At 43.9% G+C, this 16,529-nt stretch overlaps 1 protein-coding gene across 4 annotated transcripts in view; it reads right to left on the reverse strand.

Moving 5' to 3' along the window:
• The window catches only part of LOC126173769 (probable E3 ubiquitin-protein ligase MGRN1), a 190,727-nt gene that overhangs the window by 148,950 nt on the left and 25,248 nt on the right, over positions 1-16,529 (reverse strand). For all 4 annotated transcript variants that reach the window (XM_049920982.1, XM_049920985.1, XM_049920983.1 and 1 more), the window contains exons 7-8: positions 8,084-8,191; positions 7,454-7,614 (exon numbers count right to left, since the gene is read on the reverse strand). In XM_049920982.1, the coding sequence (XP_049776939.1) occupies positions 7,454-7,614; positions 8,084-8,191 (269 nt within the window). The remainder of the gene's footprint in view (positions 1-7,453; positions 7,615-8,083; positions 8,192-16,529) is intronic.

A 16,529-nucleotide genomic window follows, 5' to 3' on the forward strand; every position in this document is an offset into this window, starting at 1 on the left:
TCTTCTCGGCAGAAAAACGGAAGCCATTGGCGACACTCCAGGAGTAAAGACGGTCAAGAGAACGCTGAAGACAGCGCTCCAGGCAACATGTACACTGCGCGCTGCAATAGATGGTAAAATCGTCCACGAAAAGGGAGCCTGATACATCAGCTGGGAGGCAATCCATTATTGGATTGATCACTATGGCGAAGAGAGCGACGCTCAAAACTGAGCCCTGTGGCACCCCATTCTCCTGGTGAAAGGTGTCTGACAGGACAGAACCCACACGTACCCTGAACTGTCGATCCATTAAAAAGGAACGAATAAAAAGAGGGAGGCGACCGCGAAGGCCCCATGTATGCATGGTGCAGAGAATGCCCGCCCTCCAACAGGTGTCATAAACCTTCTCCAAATCAAAGAACACAGCCGAGGTTGGGCGCTTCCGCAAGAAGTTATTCATAATGAAGGTCGTCAAGGTAACCAGATGGTCAACAGCAGAGCGGCGCCTACGAAATCCACATTTTACATTGGTAAGTAGGCGTCAAGAGTCGAGCAGCCAAACCAAACGAGAGTTAACCATTCGCTCCATCACCTTACAGACACAGCTGGTAAGCGAGATGGGTCGATAACTGGAAGGCAAGTGCTTGTCCTTCCCCAGCTTAGGAATCGGTACAACAAGAGACTCGCGCCAGCATGCGGGAACATGTCCCTCAATCCAGATGCCATTATAAGTACGAAGAAGGAAACCTTTACCTGCAGGAGAAAGGTTCTTCAGCATCTCAATATGAATAGAATCAGGCCCTGGAGCGGAGGACCATGACCGGGCAAGTGCATTTTCGAGTTCCCGCATGGTGAATGGGGCATTATAACTTTCACGATTCGAGGAGCGGAAGTTAGGTGGCCTAGCCTCCTCTGCCTGTTTTCGGGGGAGGAAGGCAGGGTGTTAATGAGCGGAGCTCGAAACCTCTGCGAAAAAGTGGCTGAAGGCATTGGAGACATCCTCAGGGGCCACAAGGACTTCATTCGCGACCGTCAAGCCAGAAACTGGTGAGTGGACCTTAGTGCCAGATAGCCGGCGCAGGCTACCCCAGACAACAGAAGAAGGAGTAAAACTGATGAAGGTGCTTGTGAAAGCAGCCCAGCTGGCTTTCTTGCTTTCTTTAATAATACGACGACACTGCATACGTAATCGTTTATAACTGATACAATTCGCCACTGTAGGGTGGCGTTTAAAGGTGCGTAAAGCACGTCGACGAGCACGTAAAGCATCTCTAAATGCTGCGGTCCACCAGGGGACAGGTACGCGACATGTAGAAGAAGTAGTGTGAGGGATGGAATATTCAGCAGCAGTGAGAATGGCTTCCGTGAGGTGTGCGACCTGACTATCGCAGCTTGTGAAGGTTTGATCCTGAAAGGTCGCCCTGGAAGAGAAGAGCCCCCAGTCTGCTTTGGAGATGTTCCAACTAGTTGAGCACGGAGAGGGGGTATGATGCAGGAGATGGATAACACACGGGAAGTGGTCGCTCGAATATGTATCAGAAAGTGCATACCACTCAAACCGGCGTGCAAGTTGGGTAGTACATATAGAGAGGTCTAAATAGGAATAGGTGTGAGATGTGTCCGAAAGAAAAGTAGGGGCGCCAGTGTTGAGGCAGACAAGATTGAGCTGGTTGAAAAGGTCTGCTAACAGGGAGCCCCTCGGGCAGGATGCTGGAGAGCCCCGAAGGGGATGGTGGGCATTGAAGTCTCCAGTTAACAAAAATGGTGCAGGTAGCTGAGCAATAAGTTGCATCATGTCTGCCCTGGTAACGGCAGATGATGATGGAGTGTAAACGGTACAAATGGAAAATGGAAAAGTGGGGATAGTAATTCGGACGGCAACCGCCTGCAGGCCGGTGTGCAATGTGATGGGATCATAGTAAATATCATCCCGGACCAGCAACATAACCCCTCCATGAGCCGGAATACCTGCCACAGGTGGTAGGTCAAAATGCACAGAGGTGTAGTGTGCCAAGGCAATTTGATCGCATGGGCGTAGCTTCGTTTCCTGGAGGGCTACGACGAGCGGACGGTGCAAGCGGAGCAGCAACTTCAAGTCCTCTCAGTTGGAGCAAATGCTGTGAATATTCCAGTGAATAAGTGCCATTGTGAGAAGAAAAAGAAAAAGAAGATGCAAGAAGGGGTCACCTCGAAGGCCACTGAGGGCCTGGCTTCGAGCAGGCACTGCCGCCGCTATCAGTAGGCCGACAGTCATCATCCATTGGTTCTATAGGTTCATCGGCCATCTTGTTATGATGGCCGGGAGGGGGAGCTTCCTCCGCCGGTGAACGGCCAGATGTTCGGCTACCAGCGGTGCAGCCAGGCAAAACGGATGACGGCCTGGGGCGGCAACCGCTGGGTGGCGCAGGAGAAGAAATGCGCCGTGGCGGAGAGGGAGAACTGTGCTTCCTATGAGCCTTCTTGGAAGGTCGTTTAGTGGAAGTACTGGTCGATGGCTGGGAGTTCGAGGTACATAGGAAGTCTGCACGGGACGGTTCCTTCTTGAAGGCCCATGCATCTGACTTATGGGTCTTCGTCTTGGCAGAAGCTGATGAAGGTGCTTGTGTCTGTAGGGTGGCGGGAGGAAGAGGAGACGTCGACCAGGCGATCTTAGCACTGGCCGAACGGACGACTGTAGTGCTGAAGGTCAGATCACATGTCTGCGTCGCCACCTCCCTGGTAGTCCGAGGAGAGGCGAGGACAGTACTGTATTTCCCCACTGGGAGCAGCGTGGGCTTCCTACTAGCAAATAGCTTGCAAGCAGCCGAGGTGGACACTTTCTCTTTGACCCGAATTTCCTGTATACAGCGTTCTTCCTTGTAGATGGGACAGTCGCGGGAGAACGCTGCATGGTCACCCTGACAGTTCACACAACGAGGAGACAGAGGTGGACAGTCACCCTCATGGGCATCCCTGCCACAAGTGAACATTTAGCCGCATTGGAACAAGACTGGCGAGTGTGATTAAAACGCTGACACTGGTAGCAGCGCGTAGGTGTCGGGACATAGGGGCGAACAGAAATAACCTCATAGCCCGCTTTGACGCGCGACGGCAGCTGAACACTATAAAAGGTCAAGAAAAGTGTCCGGGTCGGTACAAGGTCATTGTTGACCTTTTTCATGACCCTATGGACAGCCGTCACGCCCTGCTCAGCGAGGAAAGACTGAATCTCCTCGTCAGTCAATCCGTCGAGTGATCTAGTATATACCACACCACGAGACGAATTCAAAGTGCGGTGAGCCTCCACCCGGACAGGGAACGTGTACAGGAGTGTGGCCCGAAGCAGTTTTTGTGCCTGACAGGCGCTCTCAGTTTCTAGTAACAAGGTACCGTTACGCAACCTGGTACAAGACTTGACAGATCCGGCTATGGCATCTACGCCCTTCTGGATAACGAAAGGGTTGAAGAGGAAAAGTCCTTTCCGTCCTCAGATCAAGAAACTACGAGGAACTGTGGGGCAGGCGGTAGTACTTTTGTCACTGGTGGCTGGTCAAGTTTCCGTTTTTGGGCAGAAGTCGAGAGAGAAGGAGAGAAATCCATTGCGGAGGAATCCCCCACGACTGCCAGCATCTCCGATGGCGCGCTCCTTCCTTGTGGGGACCCTCTCAGAGGCACTCACGCCTTAGATGAATGTCTACACCTCAGGTCACACCTCCCGAGAAACGGACGGAGGGACCAATCGGCATGGTCGGAAGGTGTCAGCTCAGGCAATCAGCCCTCCCTGGGCCTGGCCTTTACCAGGGGGTACGTGCGTGCCTTACTTGTCTAACCAGGGCGGGGAATTACGCGTTACCCCGTCACTGGCTACGCGTGCGAATGCGTGGGTCGGCCTTCAGGCACACACAGGGAGGAAGTAAGAAGAGGAAAAAGAAGGGAGAGAAGGAGAGAAAGGACAGACTGTCTCAAACGCCGAGGTGGAGACCAGAGAAGGCAAGGAGAAGAAGGCAAGGAGAAGAAGGCAAGGGAAAGAGTAAGTAAGACAGTGAGATGGAGAAGAACAAAGAAAGGAACCAACCAAAGGAAGGAAGAAACTAGAAGAAATGAAAAACCAAAATGACCACAATATAGGTCGTGGAACCGTCCGTCTCCGGACGCAGGCGCTAACTACCCCCTTGAGGGGGAGGGACTCCGTTTAGTCGCCTCTTACGACAGGCAGGAATACCTCGGGCCTATTCTAACCCCCGGACCCACAGGGGGTCAGTGCTGACGTGGCAACGTTGCAAGCAACCGTGGCCCGACTCAACTCTGACTGCTGCAGCCCATTCAGCCCAGCCTTCAGCGCAATGATCAATACCAATGTTGCAGCTCCAGTCTCCCTGCCACTGCCCCATACAACAGGGTCGACCTCTGCAGGTATCACAAGTGCTTCGGTTCAGATGCCATGAACTGCAGAGAACCCTGCTCTTGGCACCAAAATGCCACCAACCACTGGGATTACATGTGCCTGGCTGCTGCTTGGCCTCCCAGTGCCTGTTCGTCTGCAACGCCCATTCCTCCATGCCATTCCTCATAGACACTGGCTCTGAGTTGTCTATCTTTCTATATCATCTCATGTGGAACACTGGTGCTGCCTTAGCCATTCTCCTGATGGCAGCAAATAATTCCACCGTCACTAGGTACAGCATTCATCATCGCGTCCTCGATCTTGACCTGCAACAGGAAATGCCCTGGACCTTCACCATCACCAGTCACCAGTGTCACTCCCATTATTGGAGTGTATTTCATCAAACACTATCACCGACTCCCTGACATTGCCGGCTGACACCTGATTGACAGTGACACTGGGAGATCAACAAAGTGCACCACTCATTTCCCCGTTCTCTTCAATGTGAAGCACGTGGCATATTTTGGCCCATATTCCGACCTCCTGGTGCAATTCCCTTCTCTCAAATGCCCATCCAGCATGCCTCACGAGGTCTGCCATTGAACTGTACACTTTATCAATACCACCCCAAGATCATGGTCTTCTGCCGACCATGTATCCTGGTGCCGCATAAACTGAAGATCACCTAGGCCGAATTTGACTAGCTGCTCACTGTGGGCATACGTCATCCACCGAAGAGCAAATGGACATCTTTCTATCCCCTTGCCAAGAAAAAGGATGGCTCCTGGTGCCCACGTGGGTATTACCGGATAGCTAAATGCATGCACTATCTGTGACTGGTACCTGTTGTCATTTCTCTGCAGTTGCAAAAATGCTCTGGCTGGAGCTACAATTTTCAGCATGACAGACTGCATCAAGGCTTTCACCCAGATTCCAGTCGCATCCGAGAACATCCAGATGACAGCCATCATGACATTCAGACTCCACGACAGCCCATTTATGAACTCTAGCCTCTGTAATGCTGCCCAAATATGGCAGCAGTTCTTGGGCAACATCATGCAAGGCTTGAGCTGCTGTATCGCATACCTGGACAACATACTCATTTTTTCCGCAACGCCAGAGAAACACCGCAAGCCTCTCTGCAGTAATTTTGAATACCTCCAGGATGCAGGCATCATTGTCAACGCAGCAAAATGCATGCTCGGTGTCAGCGAGGAGGAATTCGTGGGCCACACCACCTCTGTCACCAATTCACGTCCCTTGCCCAGCAAGATACAAGCTATACTCAATTTTTCACGTCCAAAGACATTCAAGGACCTATGCCATTTCCTCAGCATGTCAAACTTTTTCCGCCACCATCTAAGGAATCACACCGACACAAATATGCTGCTCACTGCTGCCCTTTGCAGGATGAAAACAAAAGAGAACAAGCTGGTGCCACGGACGCTGCAAATGGAAGACAGCTTCTTGGCCACCAAGCACGACTTCGCAGACATCATGTTGCTTGCCCACCCCCATCCAACTGTTCCGCTTGCTGTCGTGGTCAACGCCAGCCAGACGGCCATTGGCACTGTCGTGCAACAGTAAGTGGGCAACACCTGGAAGCAACTCGCTTTCTTCTCCAGCAAATTCTCTCCTCCTCAGTAATGCTGGAGCACATACAACAGAGAGCTCCTCGCCGTCTACAAGTCTATCACATACATTCAACTGCTGGTGGAGGCCCATCATCTCATGGTCTTCACCAACCTCACACTAATAACATTTGCCCTTATGAAAGACACTGCCTAGCACTCCAGACATCAGTTCCGGCAGCTGTCATTTACATCAGAATTTACAACTGACATATGTCACATCACTGGAACTGACAATGTCACTGCTGACTATCTCAGTTGCACCTGTGCCAATGCTTCATCAATGGACTATGAGGCACTTCCCACAACCAAGAACGTGCCCAAATCCACAAGGGCACCATCTGCAGACTCTGCATTAAGCACTCACTGGCTTCTGGCTCAGACAGCAATATCTCGTGCATAGTATCCAGCAGCTCACCATGCCCCTTCCTATCCGCTGCCTTCCACAACACCGCATTCAACTGATTACATAGCCTGTTGCATACCAGCATGCGAGCAACCGCCACTCTAGTAATGCAGTGCTTCGTGTGGCCAAGTATTCAGATGTACTGCCCAGCACTTGCCTGCCTGTGAGTGCACCAAGATTGATCACCATGTACACGACACCATCACGGCTTTCCCAGGTGTTGGGCATCGCTTCACCCACGTTCATGTGGACATTGTTAGATCCCTAACTTCATCTGATGGCTGCTGCTACCTTCTTAGCACAGTGGACAGGATCACCCACTGGCAGAGCAATGCAAATACCCAATGTTACCGCCACCACAGAACCGGTCACATTTGTCTCCACATGAATTGCCTGTTTCGGCTTCCCATTCCACATCACTATGGACCGCAGGCACCAATTTACATCAGCCCTTTTTTGTGCACTGACAGATCTGTGCAGGAATGACCTGCACCTGACATCAAGCCACAATCCAGCCACCAATGGATGGTGAAACAGCTACATCACACCCTAAAAGCTGTCCTCGCCTGCCACAGCAGGAGGACCGCTGCCCTGCCACTGGTATTTCTCAGCCTCAGCGTCACTTACAAGGCCGATCTTGAGACATCAGCTGTCAATCTTGTTTACAGCCAGTTGCTTGCTGCCCACAGATGATGTGATCCCCAAGTTCACTGCTGGCTTGCAGTATTGCATGGCCCGCCTGCGACCCACCCTTCCCCAGTGCCACGGTGAACACGGAAGTCTCATTCACAGTGAGCTTGAGCCACGTACATTATGCTGCACTTTGATGCTCACCAACCTCTCTCTCCCACCACAATACTCAAGTCTCAACCAGGTCCTGAAATGGGACTAGAAGACGTTCACCTTACATCTGCACAGCACACCAACCATTCACAGAAGAATAATTGTATGTCACAGTCTGAACACCTCAATCCATAAAGAAGACAATGGTAGCTGTTCTCTTCAATGAACACAGAGAACTTGAAGCAATAGGATTCAATTTAAAAAATAAAGTTTGATTGTTACGCTTCATACCTGTTAAGAACCTCTGCTGCTTGAACAGCTACTTCCTGGTCAGGAGTTTCTGCCAGATCCATAACAGGTGCTATTGGGAGAGCTCGTAAAACAGGAGGTCCATTTAAGGCTTCTATTAAAGAAACAGCCTCATATCCAGCTGGTATGTTCTCACAACTCCCCTGTAACATCAAAACTGATAAGTAGTTGCAATAATTCAACAAGTCAATTGTATTTACTTGTTATTTTGTGAAATGTAGCATGAATTAAAACATACAGACACTTCAAATTTCAGTTTTAGAATAAGGTAGTGACATCACTGGGATCTTTTACAACATGTAGCTGTCCTTCACAAATGTAGGAAACTTGCAATAAACACACCATGTCTTGTGAAGCCCTGAAAATTTCTAAAGTGGTATATCTAACAAGAAAATTCTTTGGGGCAGTAGTATCTTTTGTAATATGAAAACTAACATTAATATGCCTTGTAAACAAACTGAGCTAATAAACTGGTTAGCTTATTAATTTTCCTCCTTGCTAAAACTAACATACACACAGTTCTGTAATCAGTTTCCAATATCAATCACCACTACTGATCAACTGTCTACAGTGGATATTGCACAACAGTGAAAGTTAGGATCAATTACCAACCTCTGGTGGAAGAATAGCTGCTGGCTGTGGTACAGTACAAGATTTCTGCAGAGCTCTAATTTGCAACAGTGCACGAAAAGGTGCTCGACATATTGGACAATTGTTTGCCTGAAACATATCACGTGCGTTTTTAAAGAAACACAGATAAAATTAGGTATACTGACATCTACTTTATGACACACATTGAAAGCACAACTTCCCGCAGTATTTGATTTTTCCATTGCCCGTCTTATCCTTTATTAGATATGTACATAAATAAGATGGTGTACTCACAAATCATGCTCATTGTTGCACATTTCACAAAGACACCTGGCACTAAAACAAATTAATACTGTGACCTATGTTCCTGGAACAACAAGAGCTTTCTCTGGAAATCTTAGAGAAAGGAACATGCCTGAAGATGCTGTGAAATTTATTCTCTCTTCAGCAAAAACAAAATGACATCAGGTAACGAAATATGACAGGACAAGAAGGCATCAATTAGTCTGAGCTACACAATATGACATTGCAATTTCTTGCCTTGATGTTATTAATATATTGCATCTCATGTGCCACTATCACCAACTTTCCCTCTCATTCATTATTTTGTTGCATGAATCATTTTTAAAGAAAAGGATCATCTGAAAAAAAAAAAGACAAAAAAGAAAAAAGAGAGAGAAGGAAGAAAGCTTCTACTTATTAAATACAAGTATGATAAAAAATAACAAAAATGCCAGGTTTTAGAAACAAAGATTTCTTTTTCTGGCAACAGGGAACAACATTTGAGAGAAGATGTAACAATTTAGAGACTAAGTAGGGAAGTCTTAGCCCTCTGGTCAATCAGATTTCAGGTGGTTCATGAGGAGACGAAAAATTATGTTTCAAAAACTAAGGAACATGCAATGGAACAGAGGAGAAGCAACAAATCAGAGAAATTTCGATTGAAAGCATAGGTAAGATAAAGAAGAGCAATAAAGGAGGAGAAAAATGTAGTTTGGAAGAAGCCAGAGGAAATAAGAGACAAACAAAAAAACCACAAATGTTCTGGCATAGCCACAAGCGCCGGAGTGAAGACGAATGGAAGACCAGAGAAGGCAGTGAGAAAACGTTGGCCAATGGTGTGCGGAATTGGACCACACAGCACCAGAAGCGACATCTGAAAGGCGTGAATAAAAGCACCATTCCTGCCAGCCTCGGCCGCTCAGATCAGTCGAGTCTGCAATGGACATTAGTGGTACGCTATCAGATTGTCGTGATCCTTACTAGGACTTTGTGTATAGCAAGAACTTTAGTGTTTTCAGATCACCTCTTGTTAGCGACATTTGCTGTAATCAATTGGCTTTCTAGAAATAAAACTACTAATGTTATTTGTTTGAATTGTTGTATAACATATTGAGAACACTGCATCCCTTAGGCACCCTATTAGCGAGGAATGGGCAAGACCCCACAACATATTATAAATGAGAAATGAAAATGGAAACATAAATTTCACACATATTTCATAAATATGGAGTACCAGACAGAAAATACCAAATATTGCCAGAAGAGAAGGAAAGAGGGGGACGGAGGAGGGGAGGTAACTGACAAACATACAAATTTACCATAAAACTTCGTTTATACATTAAGAACACTCAATACAATTTCTGCTGTCTGAAATCTGTGTCTCTACACCTTGCAAATCACTACTGTGTCACTTATTGCTGTTATCGTTGTCTTCGGTCCAGAGACTGGTTTGATGCAGCTCTCCATGCCACTCTATCCTGTGCAAGCCTCTTATCTCCGAATAATTACTGCAACCTAGATCCTTCTGAATCTGCTTAGTGTATTCATCTCTTGGTCTCTCTCTGCGATTTTTACTCTCCACGCCGCCCTCCAATACTAACTTGGTGATACTTCGATTCCTCAGAACATGTCCTATCAGCCAATCCCTTCTTCAAGTCAAGTTGTGCCACAAATTCATCTTCTCCCCAGTCCTATTCTGTACCTCCTCATTAGTTAAGTGATCTACCCATCTAATCTTCAGCACTCTTCTGTAGCACCACATTTCGAAAGCCTCTATTCTCTTCTTGTCCAAACTATTTATCGTCCATGTTTCACTTCCATACTTGGCTACACTCCATACAAATACTTCCAGAAAAGACTTCCTGACACTTTGATCTATACTTGATGTTAACAAGTTTCTATTCTTCAGAAACACTTTCCTTGTCATAGCCAGCCTACATTTTATATCCTTCTGCTCCGACCATCATCAGTTATTTTGCCCCCCAATAACAAAACTCATTTAATACTTTAAGTGTCTCATTTCCTAATCTAATATCAACATCACCTGATTTAATTTGACTACTTTCCATTATCCTTGTTTTGCTACTGTTGATGTTCATCTTATATCCTGCGTCCAAGGCATTGTCCATTCCATTTAGCTCCTCTCCCAGGTCCTTTGCTGTCTCTGACAAAATTACAATGTCATCTGCAAACCTCAAAGTTTTTATTTCTTCTCCATGGATTTTAATTCCTACTTCAAATTTTTCTTTTGTTTCCTTTACTGCTTACTCAATATACAGACTGAATAATATCGGAGACAGGCTACAACCCTGTCTCACTCCTTTCTCAATCACTACTTTCCTTTCATGCCCCTCAACTCTTATAACTGCCATCTGGTTTCTGTACAAATTGTAAATAGCCTTTTGCTCCCAGTATTTTACCCCTGCCAGCTTTAGAATTTGAAAGAGAGTATTCCAGTCAACATTATCAAAAGCTTTATCTAAGTCTACAAATGCTAGAAACGCAGGTTTGCCCTTCCTTAATATATCTCCTATGAGAAGTCATACGGTCAATATTGCCTCGCATGTTCCCACATTTCTACAGAATCCAAACTGATCTTCCCCAAGGTCGGTTTTTACCAGTTTTTCCATTCATCTGTAAAGAATTAGTGTTAGTATTTTGCAACTGTGACCTATTAAACTGATAGTTCAATAATTTTCACACTTGTTAGCACCTGCTTTCTTTGGGGATGGGCTATCAATAGTTCTAAAGGAATGTTGTCAACTCCTGAGGACTTGTTTCAACTTAGTTCTTTCAGTGCTCTGTCAAATTCTTCACACAGTACCATATCTCCCATTTCATCTTCATCTACATCCTCTTCCATTTCCATAATACTACCCTCAAGCACATCGCCCTTGTAAAGACCCTCTACCTACTCCTTACACCTTTCTGCTTTCCCTTCTTTGCTTAGGACTGGTTTTCCATCTGAGCGCTTGATGTTCATACAGGTAGTTCTTTTTTTCTCCAAAGGTCTCTCTAATTTTCCTGAAGGCAGTATCAATCTTACCCATAGTGATACATGTTTCTACATCCTTACATTTGTCCTCTAGCCATCCCTGCTTAACCATTTTGCACTTCCTGCCGATCTCGTTTTTGAGACATTTGTATTCCTTTTCACTTGCTTCATTTAATGCGTTTTTTATATTTTCACCTTTCATCAATTAAATTCAATATCTCTTCTGTTACCCATGGAATTCTACTAGCCCTCGTCTTTTTACATACTTGATCCTCTGCTACCTTCACTATTTCATCTTTCAAAGCTACCCATTCTCCTTCTACTGTATCTATTTCTCCTGTTCTTGTGAATCATTCCCTAATGCTCCCTCTGAAACTCTCTACAGTCTCTGGTTCTTTCAGTTTATGCAGGTCCCATATCCTTAAATTCCTACCTTTTTGCAGTTTCTTCAGTTTTAGTCTACAGTTCATAACCAATAGATTGTGGTCAGAGTCCACATCTGCCCCTGGAAATGTCTTACATTTTGAAACCTGGTTCCTAAATGTGTCTTACCATTATATAATCAATCTGAAACTTTCCAGTGTCTCCAGGCCTCTTCCATGTATACAACCTTCTTTCATGATTCTTAAACTGAGTGCTAGCTATGATCAGTTATGCTCTGTGCAAAATTCTATCAGGCAGCTTCCTCTTTCATTCATTACCCTCAGTTCTTATTCACTTACTACTTTTCCTTATCTTCCTTTTCCTACAATCTATTTCCAATCCCCCATGACTATTAAATTTTCATCTCCCTTAACTATTTGAAAACTTGATTTTATCGCATCATACATTTCTTCAATCTCTTCACCGTGTATGGAGCTAGTTGGCATGTAAACTTGTACTTTCTGTCTATCTTGGTTACAATAATGCATTCACTATGCTGTTCATTGTAGCTTATCCACATTTCTACCTTATTCATTATTAAACCTACTGCTGCATTACCCTTATTTGATTTTGTATTTATAACCCTTTATTCACCTGACCAGAAGTCTTGTTCCTCCTGCCACTGAGCTTCAGTAATCCCCACTATATCTAACTGTAACATATCGATTTCCCTTTTTAAATTTTCTAACCTACCTGCTCGATTAAGGGATCTGACATTCCACACTCCGATCCGTAGAACGTCAGTTTTGTTTCTGCTGATAATGATGTCCTCCTGAGTAGTCCCCGCCCGGAGATCCAAATGGGGGATTATTTTACCTCCAGAATATTTTACCCAAGAGGATGCCATCATCATTTAACCATACAGTGAAGCTGTACGTCTCAGGAAAAATTACGGCTGTAATTTCCCCTTGCTTTCTGTTGTTCGCAGTAACAGCACAGCAAGGCCATTTTGGTTGATGTTACAAGGCCAAATCAGTCAGTCGTCCAGACTGTTGCCCCTGGAACAAATGAAAAGGCTGCTGCTCCTCTTCAGGAACCACACGTTTGTCTGGTCTCTCAACAGATACCCCTACGTTATGATTGCATCCACAGTTCCGCTATCTGTATCACTGAGGCACACAAGCCTTCCCAACAACGGCAAGGTCCATAGGAGGGTGTGTCTCTACTGCTGCTGCTGATGCACACCTTGTAAATCACTCCTGTGCCACTTATCTCCATTTTAACATTCCTTAAGCTAATGACTGTTTGCAGCAGAGAAGTTCTTCCAAAGAACAGAAAATAATGTCTCCATATTCAATTTAATCAGCTCCTCATCACCAAAAACAATTCTGAAGGCCAGCAACAAATGCAATCTGGATCTTTGTGATGGGAACTATGACACCTCTCCCTTATGGCTTCTGATTGGCCACTTTTAAAGACAGCTTTCCTGCAGAGCAGGGATTACCTGACCCTCATCTGGTGACATTTCCATCATCTGGACTCAGAGTGAAAATATGATACTGAATTTCATTCAGTACATGCACATGAACTCCTAAATCTGGAGTTCTGTGAACCATTATCTCAGTACCCCTTCCAGCTGGCTGACATGTAAAAATTTTACTATTGATTCTGGTTGTGTGCTTCGCTGCCATTTTTCATTTCCAACAATAAATATTCACTACATGCCAACATCTTACTGAATTTGAGTAGTGATTGGTTATCACATTGCTACATGCCTTCAAAATGTTGGTAAAAATGGACAATTCACTTCTGTGTGGAGTACGGAAAATAAGAACTATTGAAGATTAGTAGGTTATTCATTTCCTTTACTTAACTGAGGAAAAGTAAATTTTATCTTTATTAAACAATGGAAAATCCAGGATGGAATAATGACTATATTATGCAAAAGATCATTGCTACTCACCATATAGTAGAGATGCAGATAGGCACAACAAAAAGACTATCAAACAAAGCTTTTGACCAAACAGGGCTTCATCAGAACAGACAGCACACACACACACACACACACACACACACATACACACACAGTTACACAAATACAAAAAACACAAACACACACACACACACACACACACACACACACACACACACACACGACTACAGCCTCTGTGTGTGTGTGTGTGTGTGTGTGTGTGTGTGTGTGTGTGTGTGTGTGTTCTGATGAAGGCCTGTATGGTCAAAAGCTTTGAAGCTTTGTTTGGTAGTCTTTTTGTTGTGCCTTCTAACTTTATTCAGAGGAAAGAGATACAGAAATGTTGATATATTCATTGAATTAGCAAAACCTAACTGACTGGCAACAACCCTGTAATCTGTACAGATGGCAAAACATTAGTGACAAAATGCTAATTTTGCGCACAGGAATAGGGATCTCTCTTTCCTCATTCAGAAGTTTTATGGCTACGCCCAGTTTCCTAAATGTTGGAGCACACACTTTTTTCCATAATGCATATTATGTAACTGGATGTATCCAAGAAGTCTCACACACATTAATTCACATGAATAAGATTTTTTTTAATACAACTTCTAGAACAATCACCCCCTCCACACAAGTTCACCAACATCCATCACAAAACTAGTCGCTTTCTTTTGAAACCATTACTAAACTATGGATAACTTCACTATATAGTGTTGACCACATATAAACAGTGGATTTCCAGATACTATTTGTGTAAAACAACTGATGCTTGAAAAATGATGTTCATTTGGGCTAATACATTTGGTTAAGGTCTGATGTGTAACAACGACAGCAATGCAGTTTCAGATATTCAATTTTCATCTTCTGCAAATTGTGCCATTTCTAAAAGTGGTGATTGAAGAGCTGAATTTATTTTCATATATTACATCCACATAACTCTTATCTGATGTAATCAAATCTTGAAGTTCCACTTCATTTGACAAGAATTTTTTGGGCAAATCATTCAGTTTGGACTGTTATATCAAAACATAGCATACTTCCAATTAATCACCTTTTTAATGTTCAATCAGAACCTGGACACATATTTGGCAGCAACCATTTTCAAACCGAATCTTCTGATAAAAATTCAGTAAATTGAGCTGCAAGGCAATTCAATTTATTTCACTTCACATTGAACTTCCTGTCATATGTCTTCAATCAGAAGTTCAGAAATATTCTCAACATTTTTGTCTGTCCGGAATGATGACGGACATGCAAAATGAGGTTTACCATCAGTCAATATGTCAACAATTTTTAAAACAAGAAAAGTACTTGTACACATCAGCTTTCCCGAAGTGTAATCCTTATAAACAGTTTTCAATGTCATAAAAATTTCTGTATCATTTTCCCATGTGGGACAAAAGAACTGCAGTCAAAAATTCACTACGGGCAGACAAAAATCTCGGGTTATATCATAGGCAGACTGAATTCTCAACGAGTTGTCTGTCACATCATTAGTGGTAGAAATGCATACTACAAAAGCTCCATCCATGGAAGCACTATTCCAAGAATACAGATGACATTCCTGTACAGTTTTTTTTTTTTTTTTCAATTTGAGGTATACAGATAATTTCAAGCAATTAGTAACTGTGGAAAATATGCGGCAGTGGTAAATCCATTTATTTCCAAATAGTACGAGGGCTGAACATGCTTACTGAACATATTTTACACAAATAATAGATTCTTTATCAGGCAATTCAATGTTTACTTCAAACAACAAGGAAAATCATGACAAGTACTTCAGGGGTCTTCAGTGTAAAGCAGATCTGGCAAAGTGTGACTCATGAGCCATTCCCCTCCAGAGAAACTTCCCCCACCACATCTACTAGCATGATGTCGTCACTGCCTGGCCACAACTTTCTGCTAGTTTTGTTATCAGCAATCAATTGGGGCAGTATCTCTTCAACTGCTTCCTCAAACTGTGGGCTCTAATACCTTCACTTGCTGTCCAACTCTGAAGAGGCATCACTGTTTCTCTCAATGTTTTATTCACATTTACTCTCCTTATTGTTATGCTGTTGCCCAGGTTGATACTATGGTTACTACTGTGCCTATCGATCTGGTTATTTTTCTGTTGTGGTTCTTAAGTAAATCAAAAAGGAAGAATACTGATTGCCACGTTTCCAATGAGGAGTGGGAAATTAGGTACTTGTTTGTACACACTTCCCAGAAAAAAAACATGTTTAACACACAAAAAATGCTTCTGTCAAAACAAATGTAGTAACCTTGCTGGACATCTCTCTCCAGTCCGTGAAGTAATACACGGATCACTCTCAAAACAAATTTTGCATTTTAATGGATAACATAAAAATAGAGATACAAGAGCTGAATGAACCAAGGGAGTTTTAACTGCATTTTATGCGGTATGCTTCAAATTAGCAAGCTCAAGAAATGTTTCAGCAATGACTTAATCGTGCTTGAGCAGCAGAAATGGCAAAAGCATTTGGTTATGATGTCAACTATAAAACAGCTGCCTTTTCACATAACAGAGTAAAAAATTCTTGATATAGGACACAGCATAAAAAAGCAACTAAATAATTTAATTGAAAACTGTTGGCATATTCTTCGTGCACAAACAAGAGTAATGATCAAGCAGATCCTACGTAACTACTAATTGTTATTCACTAAATAATGGACGACTTTCCTGTACAAGAAAAGTTACTCACTTTCATTATGTTGCCAAGTACAACAGATTTGGAAAGTTTCTGATCCATCTTGGATTTAGTTCAGTTGACTGATCGTAAAAGAAAGTCAAACCTCTGTCTTATAATACATAAATGAGAGCTTTTTATGAAGACACAGTTGTAAAACTT

The sequence above is a fragment of the Schistocerca cancellata genome, chromosome 1 (assembly GCF_023864275.1).
Source record: "Schistocerca cancellata isolate TAMUIC-IGC-003103 chromosome 1, iqSchCanc2.1, whole genome shotgun sequence".
NCBI classification, from domain to species: domain Eukaryota; kingdom Metazoa; phylum Arthropoda; class Insecta; order Orthoptera; family Acrididae; genus Schistocerca; species Schistocerca cancellata.